At 39.9% G+C, this 16,595-nt stretch overlaps 2 protein-coding genes across 3 annotated transcripts; one reads left to right on the top strand and one right to left on the bottom strand.

Moving 5' to 3' along the window:
• The first annotated feature begins 629 nt into the window (after positions 1–629).
• On the top strand, positions 630–6,371 carry rdm1 (RAD52 motif containing 1). Of its 2 annotated transcripts, none has more exons than XM_008416484.2 (8): positions 630–921; positions 2,208–2,306; positions 2,813–2,992; positions 3,070–3,198; positions 3,278–3,440; positions 3,940–4,038; positions 4,109–4,185; positions 5,770–6,371. In XM_008416484.2, exons 2-8 carry the CDS (start codon positions 2,208–2,210, stop codon positions 5,836–5,838), a joined length of 816 nt encoding a protein of 271 aa, XP_008414706.2. In that variant the 5' UTR covers positions 630–921; the 3' UTR covers positions 5,839–6,371. The 2 variants fall into 2 exon arrangements, with proteins under 2 accessions (XP_008414706.2, XP_008414705.2); XM_008416483.2 differs by lacking the exon at positions 630–921 and adding an exon at positions 1,811–1,982.
• On the bottom strand, positions 5,968–12,761 carry LOC103469024 (phospholipid transfer protein-like). The gene is made up of 15 exons (XM_008416485.3): positions 12,449–12,761; positions 12,232–12,354; positions 12,043–12,130; positions 11,720–11,848; positions 11,262–11,417; positions 11,134–11,188; positions 10,869–11,018; positions 9,315–9,473; positions 9,145–9,195; positions 8,872–9,033; positions 8,725–8,792; positions 8,601–8,640; positions 8,443–8,494; positions 7,111–7,187; positions 5,968–6,107 (listed from the first exon to the last, which is right to left on the bottom strand). The coding sequence occupies exons 2-15, from the start codon at positions 12,341–12,343 to the stop codon at positions 6,021–6,023; spliced, it is 1,386 nt and encodes a 461-aa protein (XP_008414707.1). The 5' UTR covers positions 12,344–12,354; positions 12,449–12,761; the 3' UTR covers positions 5,968–6,020.
• Positions 12,762–16,595: the final 3,834 nt, after the last annotated feature.

The following is a 16,595-nucleotide window of genomic DNA, read 5'->3' as shown; positions in this document are numbered from 1 at the left end:
AATGATTGATTGATTGAAAACGGGAATATTAAGGATAAACAAATAAAATGATTCATTTTTAAATTAAATATTTAAGAAACTCTGGAAAAAAACTGGACGTTTACAAATGATTGAACGTTTATTCAAGAAACTATCAGAACTTGATTAACGAGTTGTAAAAAAAATTTTTTTTCTTAGGTTTAAAGTTTGATTCTGTGTCCTACAAAGTAAAAAAGTGATTTCTGCAGTCATTTATTGCTGATGTGATTTTTTAAAACTCTTGACATTTAGACATGTCATCCCGAAACATCAGGATGGGGGTATTAAATGAGCAATATGTTTAAAAAAAAAAAACTTTTCAGTGTTTCCCACTACATGCTGCAGTCGTGCTGCTTGTTTCTGTCTTGCTGACGTGTTTGGTGAGTTTGCATCAGTGAAACACAGAAACGGGCTGGAAACGTTGAACTAAATCATCTCTGCGTAAATGTTTCCTCTCAGGCTCTGCGGACACGGCTGTCCGCAGATAGTTAGGCCACAAACATGCAGGTTTTCACTCTGCATGTCTGTGAATCAGAATAAAACTGCGGTTCAGCCCTCAGGCGCTTCAGTTTAGGTTTACAGAGAAGACGAGTCAACAAACAACAGGAAGTGGAGTCCCGACGCACATTTAGACAGAACAGAGAGACGGCAGGAAGCTGCAGTTGTAGAGAAATGTGACGAGGAAAGTCCTCCTCATGGCTAGTTTCCACTTCAGCTGCAACAGGAAGACTGAGGTGAAGTTTGGATCAGCTGATGCAGAAAGTTTCTGGATAAATCTGAGTTTAGCAGCCGTCAGCATCATGATTTTGCAGCTTGTCGTTTCCTCGAGAGAACAATCTGAACAGCCTACAGCTCATGTTTTAATGACTTACTCCAAACTCTGCCACCTACTGGGCAATCAGGGTAAGTCAACATCATCAGTACAGCAAAGTTTTTGTGCCCTTTTCAATAAAGAATGTATTGTTTCCAGTTAAAATTACAGTAAATAAAAGGTTGTATACATCAGCATGCATGATCTGATTCATGGTGAGTTGATGGCCAGTAGCTCCATTTTACAGATACTGCAAGTGGAGGGGATGCTGAGGAGAGGATTATTAACCTATGAGAACTCAGGGACAAAAGAAATGTTAAAGTTAAAAACGCACCAAGTGTTTTGTCAAAGAAGTTACATGAATGATCAGGAGTTCCTAAAAAACTTGAAACCTGAATGGTTAGAGTAGCTATTTGTACCAATAAATGAATGGTTGAATAATCCATTAAAAATAATAAATATATTTATTGTTGAGCTCATTCATCTGTTTATTCAATAATTTTGAAGCAAAAAGGGGGCTAGAATGGAAAATGTTGCTGATTTTGTAGATGTATAGTTTTCAACTAAAATGCCATTATTTACTTTTAATTAATTACAGACTCAGCAATTCACCTATCTATCTATCTATCTATCTATCTATCTATCTATCTATCTATCTATCTATCTATCTATCTATCTATCTATCTATCTATCTATCTATCTATCTATCTATCTATCTATCTATCTATCTATCTATCTATCTATCTATCTATCTATCTATCTATCTATCTATCTATCTATCTAAACAAACAACTGTGTGCATGCCAATACATTGGTAATGCTTTTATTGTGAAGTACTTATTTTGTCTATATGTAATTTCTGGTTTAAAATGCGATTATTTGCTTTTAATATAATAACAATAACAATATATATATATAATATATATACAAGTACATATAGTATATATTTATATATACAGAGAGAGACAGAGAGAGAGAGACAGAGAGAGAGAGACAGAGCGATCCAGTGAAAAGTAATGATTGTGTACGTGCCATGAAGTTACTAGGCCGTACTGCTGCGTCACAGTCAGATCTGTAGTCTGATTGGTTATTTATGACGACAAGACCCCGCCCACCGGATTCAACTGAGAAACCCGCCATTTTGAACCAAACCGTGAGGAAAATATTTGGGCAGAAGTTTGACTTTCTTTTATTTTTCTTCAATTTGTATGTGTGAGCAGTTAAGCTTGATGCCGAAGTGTTTGGTAGTTATTCTCAAACAGAACCTTGCTTCCAATGGCGTCTTGGAGAATCCAGATTTCAGTTGAAACGGAAACGAATTAAAAACGGTTGAAGTTTAAACGGAGTTTGGTGGGATTTTTATTTATTTTTTCCTCAGATGGAGGTGGACATCCTGGAGTTCAAGGTTCCCATGGACAACAACAAAACCGTATTCGTTTGGGACATCCCTCTGGTTCTGACCCAGGACCAGATTTATGTAAGTCCGAACTAAGAACCACGATCAGAAACGGGATGATGTTACAACAGAATCCAGAATTATCACTGAGCCGTTATCGCTGAGTAATATGTTTTTAGGTTAAAGTAAAGTTAACTTCTAAATGGTTTAATTTATTTATTAATTTTTTTTCTCTTAGTTTTTTTTTTTTCCTATGGACAATATAAAATATTTTCTAAGCTCTAGTTTCCTTTTTATTTTCTTTGCATTAATATTTTCTTCATAAATTCGTAATCAGGATTATATATTTTCAGTTTATACGTTTTTTTCTTACTTTTAAATAGCTTCCACATATTTTATTTATTCAATGTTGTAAGTATTCTGTTTATTTTATTCAAATATTTTCCATCTTCTCAGTGCTTCTGTCACAGACGTCTAAAAGACGTTTTCTGGAAGCAGCTTCCAGTAGGCGGGGCTTTGTGTTAGAGCAGCCAATCAGATCCAGTCCTCTTGCTGTATTAGCACTGATCTGCTGTTTGTCGTTTCAGGAGCAGCTCTATCACGTCTTCTCCTCATTTGGACCGCTCTACCTGTTGAAGTTGTGTCCCAACGCTCCGCTCCACCCACCTGGTTTCTACGCCATCATCAAGTTCTACTCTACTGCTCACGCCGCCAACGCCCAGAGACTCACACATGGACGCCCTCTGCTTCACAGCTCCGCCCTCAAGGTGACCCCTTCCTCCTTTGGATTATGCATTTACGTGTTTGTTACTTCTGATTGTCTCACCTATGTTTGCTCCTACAGGTGAAGCTGAGTTCCAAGCAGACTCCCCACTTCCTGTCTGGCAGGAACGCTCCTCTGAGCCACGCCCGCTGCCTGGAACTGGTCAATCACTACCTGGGCTTCAATGGCTGGACCTCTGACATCATCACAGTGAGAAACGCACACCTCACCTGATAATCCAGGTGAGTAAGAGCAAGCAGGTCACGTCCTGTATGTGTGTCCTCAACAGCTGAAGGAGCTCACCAGTGAAGAAGAAGGTGAGGATGAAGAAGAGGATGTGGGTGGAGCCAGACAGAGGATGAGGTTCGGCTGTATAATGAAGCTTAGCTTCCCGCGTTACGGCGTGACGACCAGAGGAACCGCAGTGGTGGAGGAGACCTTCACCTGTACAGGTGAGAAAACGGCATGTTGGATTACCTGCCTGAACCCAGAGGAACTGAGAAAGAGGAAGTTCAACCATATCCCCTACTCCAACATCTTTCCAACCGTACAGCTAGACAGAGATGTAAGAGAGGTGGCAAAACCAAAAGAGGTGGATTACCATTCCTTATTGGCACGTCATCACAAAAGTAATTATTTCTCAAAGCGTAGGACTTTTTATGAAATTTGTGCAAATTAATTTGTATTTAAGTGTAATTCTATAAAACAAATTGGATGTTAATTGACAGTTGTGGAGTGAAATCTGTGTCTCGATGTTTGTTTATAATCTAAAAACATTTTCTTCAAATAGAATATTAAAATAAATATGGAATGTGGTAAATGATAATCTAAATCATGTCATGGTGGATTACGTTGGCCCGGGGCCCCAACCAGGCTGGCACCGCCCCTGGCTCTGATGTCTGAGCAGAACTTTGAGTCAGTGGCTGCTGTCCCTGTCGTCTCTGTGTCCAGGTCCAGACGTCCTCCTGCAGAGGCGCTGCAAGCTGCAGCGGTCGGTCAGAGAGAAGGCCCTGGTCCAGGCCTTCTCCTCCGTGCTGCTCATACTTCTAGGTAGACTAAACTCATGTTACAGTAAAACTACTGTAAGCTGTGTGAGCTGATCCCAGATCTGCTGCTGCAGGGAATGGTAAAGTGATGGTGGAGCTGAAACAGACCTCAGATCAGTTTGAAGCTGATGAGACTGAAGACGTCCTGGAGGTAAGCTCACCTGTCAACAAACCCATGACACTTCAACAATATTATTTTACCTTTGATCTGGAAATAGTGTCTGTTTATTCTTGCCATACAGTCCTCTGTATTAATTATTGCTCTAAAGGTCTTGCCATACCAATTTATTCCTCTGTATTTACTTTAGTTTCTTAGTTTATTCTTGCATTTTGTTCTTCATTCATTTCCATTTAGTTTTCTTTGATTAGTATTATCCTCTCTTGGTTTATTGCTGTGTCCACTTTAGTTTCTTTCCTGTTGCTAGATTTATTTGATCATTTATCCATTATAAGACGAATAATCTTCACTCATTACCTGCTGCGCCGCCTAATCGTCATGTGTTTCACATCATATGTTGATTTTTTTCTCTGTTCAGCTCGGATTCTCTGTTTTTATGCCATAATTCACATCTAGTTCGTCGCTCCGTTTTATGTCCCGCTTCTCCTGTTTCAGAGTTTTGCGCAATGTGCGCGTCTTTTTTTTTTTTAAGCCCCTAAGGTGCAGGGCGGTCGGGAAGCGCATCGATGGGGAAAAGGCAGATTGACATAAACCTTTTAAAACAATGGAAACAATTTCTGCATTCTGATTATTGAAATTTAAAAGTGCTGTGTTGTTCTATCACCCCCGTTTCATACCGGACCACTTACAGCTCCGGTGTTAACGCTATAAAATGAACGCTCTCTATCGTGGTATCATCCATGGAGAGATTTCTTTATTTCTTTATTTAAATTGGTTCATTTTTCAGAGGGATACACAGTGAGGGTATCCTGATTTTAGCTACCAGTAGCAGGAGCTGCGCCAAGAAGCTAACAGACACTGAATAGAAGAAGAAGAGCTGCCATCGATACAGTTGCAGCCAAGCATGATTTAATGTTACACAATACAGTTTTACCAAGTTGCTCAAAGTCTAAACTGGCATTGTTGTGGATTTAAGGTGTAAAGTTTACCTTTGACCAAACGCCCCCCAAAGGAATCCCAGCGCCCCCCTTTTGTAAAAATGTCCGCCAGCGCCCCCTGCCGTCCTCTGAACGCCCCCTGGGGGGCGGTACCGCCCACGTTGGGAACCGCTAACTTAAATATGTAATTTGAAATATTCAGCCAATAGAAATCCTTTTCCTTATGCTTTTATAACAATTTTAATAATTTGTTGACTTAAAACAAGTTTATATATTTTGCTAAAAAGTTACTTATATGTTTGTTTTGTCTTATTTCAAGTGTACTGAGGAAATAAAACAACATCTGGGTGTTGTATCTGTTACTTTTCTTTTAGCTCTTAGGACCTTATGAGAATTAATTAGTCTGTTGACTATTATTCTGTAAAATTGCAAAGTATTTTTGCCTAATTTCTAGTGCAAATACCTTTGTATATTTTGTATCAATATTAAAGAATTATTGACTTAAAAAATTACTTTAGCTAAAAAGTTTATTGTATGTTAGTTTTGTTTTATTTCTAATGTACCAAGATATTTGCGCTAGAGACTGGACAGAAATATTTTGATAAAAGTTTGTGGGGGGGGTTCAGTGTGATTCCAGGTGTGTGTTTTCCTTTCTACATATTGACTGTGTGTGTTTCAGGTGAATGAGTTTTCCCCGTCTGATGAAGAGGAGGCTGATGATGAAGACTGGGATCTGACCGTGTCTTAGACTCTCTCAGGATTACAGTTTGGACTGATCTGAGGTCGGCTGCAGGCTAACCTGCCTCCTGCCTTCCTGATTGGCTGGTTCTGCTCAGGTGTGTCAGACAGAAAACAGACTCTGAGATGCTGAAGTTTTTTATTTCTGAACAAAGCTGTGGTTCTGCACAGGAAGGTTCTGGTCTGAGCCGTTTATCTCCCATCACCTATCACCATTTCTCCCACTCTCTGCCTCCCAGCTGGAGTGGGGCGCAGGTTTCCTCCCACCACTACGTAGCCCTGCAGGCAGGAAGCAACAGGCAGGAAGTGGTTAGAACGGTGATCTGCTTAACCATTAATAACGGGCGGGAACTCGTGAAAAGATGAGTAAAGGTTGGACATTTACAGGAACATTTATAGTTTCAGATCAGTGTGAAACATGTGGTCAGGTCTGGTGTTTCAATCATTAAGAAATCCAGATCAAAAGACCAAATGTTGGTCATTTTAGGGAAGTTGAAAAGTAACATTTTTTGTTTTTAAAATAAAGGTTTCAGAAATGACAAACTTTTGTTTTATTGAATCAGTAATCAGTTCATCATGATATAATCCAGGTTTGACCAACTCATTTAAATGAGTTTTTTATGTGAAAGATGGTCTGTTGAGTTTAAGATACTCTGTTTATGTGAGAACGGTACACTGTAAAAACTAACCCAAAATATTTCTGGGTTAGTTTCTAATGCAAATATCTAACAACACATGGAATAACACTAAAGCCAGCAGTGAGACAGCTTTAGATAAAATATTGTCGAATAAAACAAATTTATTGTAAAATTTCAGAATTCACATGGAAACAAAAACAGAATCTTAACCAATTTAGACAATTTGTCAGCAAAAACATGACTTGGAGGTTAGCTACACTGCAAAAAAACACAATCTTACCAAGTGGTTTGGTCTAGTTTCTAGTTCAAATGTTTTGCCATACTAAGCTAACTTATAAGTTATTTTTCAGCAGCTTGTTTTAAGTAATAATTCATAAATACTGATGCAAAAGTTTGTTCCACTGGAAGATTATTTCACTTACAAGACACTTTTTTCTATGTTGTAAGTAAAATAATTCCCCTGTGGAACCAGTGATATCAAAACATGTTTGATCATAAACTAGCTGTTTAAAAATGTGTTATTCTGACTCAGATTTATTAAAAATATTAAATAAATCTGAATTGTCTCTGTTTTTGATGCAGCTAATCCACATATTTCAGATTGATATCAAATAAAAACAGAGTAGCGTTCCAGAAAGACTCACATCTTCATATCGGATGTTTCCCTGGATGAAGTTAATTTCTGGAGGAATAGGCATCTCAACTCCTTCACCAAACCAACCTGCAGACACACAATTCATGTTCATGTCACCTTTTGTCATTAACAGTCGGGTTCCAACTATTCTGACCACATTTTAGATCTTTTTTGATGAATTTGGCTGTTGGTGATCTACATTGATCTACACTGCAAAAACACAAAATCTTACCAAGTATGTTTGGTCTAGTTTCTTTTGGAAATGCCTCAGTACACTTGATAGAAGACAGAACTAACTTATGCAGTTTTTCAGGAAGATACAGGAGCTTGTTCTAAGTTATTAACTTATTAATATGGAAGAAAAAGAATGAGTTCCATTGGCAGATTATTTCACTTACAACATGGGAAAAATGTCTTGTAAGTGAAATAATCATCCAATGGAATTAGAATTTTTTCTTAAAATATTAAGGAATTATTTACTTAAAACAAGCTCCATCTTGCTGAAAAGTAGTGCAAATGCTACAATGTTTTTGGATTGTGCGTCATCAGTCTGACTCTGAGAAGTTGACCTCAGAAGGTCAACAAATCACTAAAAGTTTTGTCTTGGTTTTCTGAAGGTCTTTGAGTTTCTTTTAGTCTCAGTCTCAATAACAGCATCCACTTACGGAACAACATTACTGCAGGTAGCACCGTATGTTTTATGCAACATGCTGACGACTGCCAGCTAACGGCTCATTGGGAAGAGTTGGAGCTAAAATCCTGTTTTCTGTCTGTCAAAGTGTTTTCTTTGGGATTTCTCAGAGTCTTTGTGACAACCTTTTAGTGACAAACAACCTAAAAGACTAAGTCAGGGTTGGTAGATTACAAGTCGTTCTCTACGAACGACTTGTTCATAGAGAACAACTTCGTAGAGTTGTGAACAACTTCGTAGAGTTGTTCACAACTCTACGAAGTTGTGAACTTTGTAGAGTTCACAACTCTACGAAGTTGTGAACAACTTCGTAGAGAAGTTCACAACTTTACTACGACTGGTGGAATCAGTCATAGGTCAATGTTAAGTGACTTAAATCCATGGACCAAACTGAAAAGGAATGGAAATTAATGAAATTGCAAAGAAATGCCTTGGCAGACCTTTAGAAAGTCTGGAGAGATGTTGACCCTGGCCAGTTTAAAGGGTTCCAGGAAAGACCGGCCCTGTCTGGTGTGTCACTTTGGATGAAGATGTGACGTAACCACTTCCTGGATGATTGAACTCAGTCTTTCTAAGTTTGAAGACTGTTTTTGCGCCGACCTCCTGAGGCTCTCTACTGTCAGTCAGTTCTTTTCCTCTCCATCATCTCACCTGACAGGAACTTTGTGGCTTCGTTGTTAATCAGCTTGTTCAGAGGAACTACCTGCTCAGCAGCAACACAAACGTACAAAAAAAAAAAAAATCATTACTCAGCAAAGACTGTTGAAAGGTCTGGGCATGGCAGCTGACAGATGAAGAAATGTTCTTACCATAACTTTCTTAAATGTATTGCTGGTTTCAATTCGACAACTGACAAATAAAAAATAAAAACAGCTTTAAAGGAATTAAAGACTCCATATCTGAAAGTTCGGAGGAGTTTTCATGTTTCCATACTTGATGTCTTTCGAAGGCAAAGTGAGACGATTCCTCTCGATAGTAACCATCATGCTAACAGGGCAAACCTGCAGCAGAAATGGAGATGAATGAGAAGAAAACGCCATTGGTCCACCTGAATCTCCTCTGTGGGTCTGTTTGGGTTACCGCGGACACGGAGAAGACGTCGGGCGTTCTAGCTTCACGGGCAGTGACCTTGACTCTGATTCTCATGTTGAAAATGAAACCGTCACGCTGGGTGATGCTGATGGTTGGCGCTTCGGTGAGCCCCACCTGACTTTTAAGAGGTTGGTCCAGGTTCCACGGTTGCTGTTGAAATACCATGTCATTATTCAATTTTGACTTCAGAAGCTCAACAATGATCCCCCTGTTTCAGAACATCAGTGGAGTATGTTTTCATATAACTCTTATTCCACTTACTGTGAAGAACTGCTTGACTCTTGAAGCGGCCTCCATGGCCCTTGAGTTTATCTGCCGTAAAAGAAAGAGGATTCTGAAGCCTCAAATAAGAAAGCTACATCATCAATGAGTGTTAGAGAGTTTTCTTTACTGAAGACTGGACATGCCAGCATAACAAAGTCTTTACCTACCCTATCAGTTAGGAATCCTGCTTCGTAGAGGCATCTGGCAGCAGAGTTGAAAAAAAATTCAGAGATGCCCACATAAGCCATCAGGTCGTTCTCCGTGAAAACTGGCTCCACGACTTTTTGCACCACAGGAGGGGGCTGTGGCTGCCTGTACGCCAGGCCCTGGTGGATAAACACACTGGATCTGTAATCATAAAACTAGCAGGAAAAAGCATGTCAGCTTGCATCAGTTCTGACAGGTTATCCAGAGTCTATGGACACGAGACCACCTATGATACCTACAGTCCAGTATTGGACAGTATTGGATACCTACAGTCCAGTATTGGATACCTACAGTCCAGTATTGGACTGTAGGTATTGGGGTTCCACTGTCTGAAACCCCAAGAGCTGTGGTTCCATTCAGACCAACCAGCAGAGGCTGATTTGAAGTCAGACGCTGATTGGTTCATTGGGTGAGAGGGCAGGTACATCATAAGTTGCATCATTTTGACCTGTGACCTGAAGTCTTGCAGCTTTTCCCTGGTTCATTTGGACTTGACTTGCACACCTGCATGTGCATGATCAAATGTCTCAGGGTTTTGATGTTTTTCTGGAGGATGAATTCACACTGGAGACTGGGATTACAAGCATCACTACGGGCAAAGTTTTGAAATCAGGGCACAGTGATTAGAACTCGGCAAGACTCTCTGAACGAGGAGTTCAGCAAGGCCCTGAGTGGCACCTGGTTGATTTAAAGGTAAAACTGGGAGTGCGGAAGGAGCTGGACGAGACGCAATAAACTCTTCTGCCAGGAGATGACCTCAGTTGGCTTCATCAGGAATTTGACATCACGATCCCTGCTCACTTTCAAGGCGGCAAAAATGCCTAACATGATGCCCACCAAGAAACTGTCTTATGTTAGTGGCAGCCGCCATCTGTCTGCTAACCTTCTCTCACTGCTCTGTTTGTCAGAGATGTTTATGTGTCACAAGCTCTGACCAGAAGATGCAGCAGTTCATCCTTACCCTTTTTTGAGTTTCTTGATCCAGTGCAATGGATTCTCCTTCCTAGCCCTCATCTGACTCTGACCACCCTTCTGATTTTTACACATTAACTCTCTTAGCGGCTTGACAACAGACCCTTTAGTAGCACAAAGATAAGGTACTTCATCGCTGCCTTTTCTTGCATGACCCGTTTCCTTCGAGAGGTATGAACTACAGCACAGCATGCGGGCAGAAAAGTTATTTGGATGCAATGATGATCACCTATATTTGGATCACTACAAAGGATCCTACCCAGTACCAGAAGAAGTCAGTGACTTTCTGTTTGAGTCTCTACAACTTAACCAGCTGAGAAAGAAATAAAATCTTTTTTAGGGACAGAATAAAGGGAAACATGTTTTTTATGTTAAGACTCATTACCAGGTAATCTGTGTTCATATTGTCCATTCCTTAATTACACACGCCTGACTGAATCTTAAATATAAGACAAAATGTACACGTTTTTGCATTTCAAGCAGATTGTAAGTTTAAAATCTTAACCCAAATTTAAAAAGCAACAAAGTAAGTCTTTCCTCACTTTGAAAGTCATGTCCAGGCTTGTAGCTGTCACTTGGATGTCTCTGGTTAGGGTATAGTCAAAGTTGATGCCCAAGTCTAGGGGAAGCGATGCAACCATTGGAATACTGTTCACCAAATCCAGAAGATAGTTCTTGAAAATGGGGCAGATCTGTAAGCAGAGAGAGTCCTGTTAGCCTTCATACTGCTGGATAAACACTGGCTGATTCACTAGCAGTCATTCATCAAGATTCGGGTTCAGATAGAAGAGGAAGAAGGAAAAGAACCTTATTGGAGATTAAATAGGCCGCAATGTTTTCTTCAGCTCTCTTCTGAAGATTCCTGGAAACAAAATAGAGTTTTCAGAACCTTCACAGACCCAAAATCCACTTCAGATAGTCCAGATCTCAGTTACCCGAATTGAGCTGCTCCAACAAATCTAATTTGGTTGGCTGAAGCCTGGCAGGCCCTCATGTCAGCTGCCAGCCCTCCCTTTTTATTTCTGGCCAGACCAGCCTCCATGTTGACGGCTGCACCTGTAAAGATGAATTCTCGGGACGTCCCTGGTTGACTGCAGAACCAGAAATGGATCACTTAAGTCATGATGATCAGAAATACAATAAAAACTTTCTAAAATCAAATAAGGTTTGCTTTGGCTGTCGTTGCTTAAAGCGAATAACTTTTAGACATGGATGAACTGTGACAGTGAGGTTTTAGAGTAAACCCTGCTGAGTGAACTGAAGAATTAAAACTCTTCCTGTCTAAAGTCATCATTAGTACTGCTGATTTACTGATGTTACTGAATTCCCCACCAGTTTGGACCCTCAGTCTAATGTTCCCCTGAAATTGGAGTAGGTAGGATTGGGTACTTACAAGAAACAAAGATTAACGTTGACGTCAAAGTTCAAGGTAAAGCCAAAGTTTTGAATCACGAACTTAAAGCCATAGTTCTCCAAGAACGAAAGATGAGCTTCATTGACATTGACCCCAGTTAACTTCACACTGAACAGAAGAGAAGAAAAGAAACTTGCATTTGATAGTTGATTGTTTAGCATGCAAAATAATATTTATCTACCAAACCTACAAGTTAGATAGGAGCCAGTTTACAAGTACAACTTTACAAATGGCACCACTTAAGTTGGTGTAATACAGTCAGACTTTGTGTCAGTGGGTGTCCGGTCAAGAAAGCCTCTTACTTGCTGAATTTACAGTTCAAAAACTGGAAACCTTCAAACACTTTTCCTTCCACTTGCTCCTGAAACATGGCAAGAGCTTCGTCTCTCACTGTGGAAAAACAAAACAGCTTCATCACATCACAGGAACTCAACAACCAGAAATTACAGCTCCGTTCCCATGTTCCAACTCAAGCTCAACAGGAACCTTACACATGTTCAGGGCGTGGTTGGTGATCCGGACTTTAAGGGCGGTGGGATCAACGAGTCCAAAGGAGGAAAACATGAAGCTGAGGAAGAGGAACGAACAGGTAGAGGAAGTCATCCTGATGACACCTGGAATGTTAGAAGAAAATAAATTATTTTCAGAGAATCAGCATCTTCTTCTTTGCGTCTGGAAGCATTTTAGGACTCTGGTCAACACTGTTACCGGTTTGAGTCAAGTTGATGGAGAGTTCAAGAGTTCCTGTTTGTTCTCAAACCAAACCGTCTGGTTTCTGACCAGTCTGAAGTTCTGACCAGTCTGAAGTCTCTGGAATCAATCAGGACTGAAGTGGACAACTACAGCCGCTGATCTGATCCTCCTCAAACCCATGGCTGGAGTTTTATACTCCTGATTCAGCATTTCATCACAGGAGTGATCGTGAGCAGACGTGATGGTTGATTCTTTACTTCCCCTGATTGGGTCAAATGTTTCTCCAACCATGATGTTCCATCATGCTGCAGGTTTTCCCACAATTCCCACATCAATGCAAAAACATAAAATCTCACCAAGCAATTTTGGTAAATATCTTAGTTCACTTGAAACTAACTTGCAAGTAACTTTTCAGCAAGATATAAGAGCTTATATAAGAATTAAGAAATAATTCTTTGGCTTTCTTTGATTCCATTAGCAGATTGTTTCACTAAAAATATGGGGAAATGTCTCGTTACAAGTGACATAATCTGCTAAGCTTATTCACGTAATTTTAATTTGATTTCTTATTTAATGTAAACAGAATATAAATAAACATTTTCACACATTTGTAATGGAAATGCAGCTACAGAGCTCTTCCCACCCAGTGGACTGGAAACGGATCCATTTTGCTGCAGATGTTGGCATTAGTCTCCGATTCTCTCTGGAATATCTCAGACACTTGTTTGGTTTGAGGTTAAAGCAGAAAACTGTAGCTAGTTGATGCTGGGTTACTTCTGTGGTTTAGCTTCAGCAAGAGAAAGGAGAAGTCACAGTCTGCATGAACATGATTAAGTAGTTCTGATCCTTGAAACTGCTCTGAACAAAAAAGGGAAGCACAATGTCTGCATCATCCGTGAGAGCTGAAGACGAACCTTATCTCCTGCACAGCGTCTGTCCTGACAGGATCTTACCCAACAGCCAGCAGTGATTCTGCAGCTTTTCTGCTGAACATGGATATTTACTAAGATCAGAAATGGTCATCATCGTGACATAATCATTATCTGATCGTATTTCTGCTTCTTAGCATCAGAACTGAAGTCCAGCTGAGGAAGCATCAGAAAGGGGAAGCTGCAGTAAAAATACAGTCTGGTGTTAAAAATTAAATTAGGAGAATGGACTCAAACTTTAGTCCTCCAGGGCCAGGGTCCTTTTAGATGTCTCCCTTGTTTTACACACTTGAATTAAATTGCTAAACTTCCTCAAGTCAAGCTTTACGGAGCTCTGCTGATGTAACGATGCCTAAAACTCACGATTCTGATATCACAACAATGATGGTGTTCTAGGCCTGTCGCGATAAACGATAAATAAATTAATCAGACGATATCAACTTCTTTTGAATTATCGTCTCTTCCGGCCTTTTTTCTTTCTGTTGATGACACTGAATGAAAAAAGGCTCAGCTCCGATGCTCTCCACTGACCCTCCCTTCCTCATTTCCTTAGCATGTCATGTCCAGCGCACATGACACGAGTTGTCGGCCCATTTTCAAACCCTGAGAGACACATTAGCCGACAGAAATCCCAGGTATAACGGTTCGATCGGGTTCGTCGTGCCGTGTGGTGTCCAGCCACATGGGCACAAAATAATGGCTACAAGTCCAGTTAACTAATTTTAAAACCAGGCATTAATCAATGCTTTACTAGAATCTACCTGTGATGCATGTGGCTAGAGTCAGCGTAAAGTCCTGACTGAATGAAAATCATTATAACCCATTTATGTCACGTTAACGAAGAACAGCTGAAAACTTACCAGGTTCATCAACTGCGGTAGCAATTTGGCTCCATCTCCTCCCCTTGTCATTTCTATATTCTTTGCACAAAACGTTGAATAAACATTAATGTTTCCACATATCATCCCCATGTCCGCTGGACATCGGGTTGCGTTGTTTGGGATTCCCCTCCGTAATTTCCCCTCTGAAAGCACGGAGGAGAATCCCCGCTTTCTGATTGGCTACCTGTCACATTCAGCGTTAAGCTCCCAGTCGGGGAAAACCCCTGATTTAGATCGGAGAGGCCACGACAATCTACCGTAACTCACCACTCACTGCAGGATGATCGGTTAGATCGGCCAACGATCTAAGATTATCATAAGGGGAAAATAGGGGCAAAAAATGGTGTAGTATGAACTGTTGCATTAGGTAGTCGGATATGCCCATCTTCTCTATTTAAATCTAGTGATTACTGAAGGGCGATATAGTACACAGACTTTATAATCTGCACTCTTTTGGTTGAATGCAGTATTTATTTCCGCTTTGGCTTTATGTTATTTAGCTTTTTTCAAGTACGTTTTTGTTAATGGAGACTGAGAATCCATTTTATTTTTGTTCTTGGTTGTTTTATTTAGTTTATCAGTTCCAGTGTTACGTGTTCTTTTGAAAATAAGATGTATCTATCAGGAAATCGCATGTATTATTAGTCATTTTTATTAAATCAGTGTCAAAAGGTCTTGAAACAATATTATCATTTATCGCAATAATTTTTTAGACAATTAATCGTCCAGCAAAATTTGTTATCGTGACAGGCCTAGGTGTTGCATGTTTTTTTTATGACTTATGATTTGAATAAACTTCATGTGGGATTTTAATTGCGTTTCTTAGTCTGAAATGTTTTGTGCGGATTTCCAACAGAAACGCAGCTAGTGAAAACATTGTGCCAGAAAAGTTTGAACCTCCTTCTGTTGTGTCCTGAGTTTCTTTAGAGATCACAATCCAGTAAAAACTATTGATCTCTGAAGATCAATAGGTTTGACTCACTATCCCTGAAATCAGGAAGCTGAACATCCAAATCTCAAACAAGAAAATAATAAACAGAAGATATTGGAACATTTTAACCTTTAACCAGTTTAAAGGTGCTAACAGGAAGAAAGACATCAGTAGCAATGGGATGGTACTGGGACCAGTCCAGTCCAGTAGGAAGGATGTCACTTCCACGTCTCTCCGACCTCAACATTGAATGCTCAATGATATCTGCCTGAGTTGGTTATATTTGATAACTCTTGCATCGCATTTAGAGGTGAAATTATTCCATCTTAAGGCAAGTAATTAACTTGAGAAAAAGTTGTTTTCTATAACTCAGAATCATTTCGAAGCTCAGATGCATCCAATCTATGAGCAACATATCACTGCATTACTTACTACTGTCGTTACTTTTTCTTGGCTGAAAAACTGAAGCTTCTGCAAAGAGGCTGAACATTCCCCCCAAAAATGAGGGTGAATCATAATCAGTATGTGGCAGCTGCTAGTCATCTCGGGTGTGATAGACTTTTGATCCGGTTTGATCCAGTCAAGCACCTTTGGGATGTTCTGGACTAAAAAAGGTTTATTTTATTATCTTTACCTACAGTCTTTCAGGACTTAAAGTATCTGCTACTGATGGATCGAGTCCGAGACAGAGATCCAAGACCAGTCAGAAGTCTTCTGGTGGCTTTGAGAACCAACAATCAGAACATCGTCATCATCAGTGCCTGTATTGCATAAGCGATACTGAAGAATGACTTCTATCATTAACAATACAGGGAAGAAGCTTTTCAGTTATCTAGCTTTGCCAGCAAAGTCATTAGCTAGCAGCTAGCTAATAGCACAACAACAGCCTAATGTCTGCATGATAAAAATACTGAATCAATAGATAAGAACAGATTTTCCTCACCTGGCTGTCTCCTCCCCTCAGTAGTTCTTCAGAGAAAGGCAGACGCAGAGGCCTGTCAGTGTCTGTTGTATTTCATTACCTCTCTGCTTAAACCGCGACTCCGTGCTGAAACGGAAACGATACTTCAACGTTTTCCGTCATCTGACAAGCAGCAAGTTACTCCACTTTATTCACTAAAAACTTTTTAATTCATCAAAAACTGTTCTGTAATCTGGAACGTTCGCTACATTGAGCTCCAGCTAGCCGCCTTGTCTCAGTGCGAGAGGCAACTGCCATGCGTCACGGGCAAAAGGTCAAAAGTAACAAAGTGACTGGAGGGCTTATTATGTTGTACAAAAAAAACCCCAACAAAAAACTAATAATTTTAGTACATGTTATTATGTGTCAGAAGAGGGCTTAGAAAATAATAATACCAAAAGAATAAAAAATAAATAAAAATTTGACCAAAAGGGCACTTTGGGGCAAGGAGCAAAAGGGG

The sequence above is a fragment of the Poecilia reticulata genome, chromosome 8, assembly GCF_904066995.2.
Source record: "Poecilia reticulata chromosome 8, P_reticulata-male-v2, whole genome shotgun sequence".
Taxonomy (NCBI): Eukaryota; Metazoa; Chordata; class Actinopteri; order Cyprinodontiformes; family Poeciliidae; genus Poecilia; species Poecilia reticulata.
This window is presented reverse-complemented; position numbering and strand designations above follow the sequence as displayed.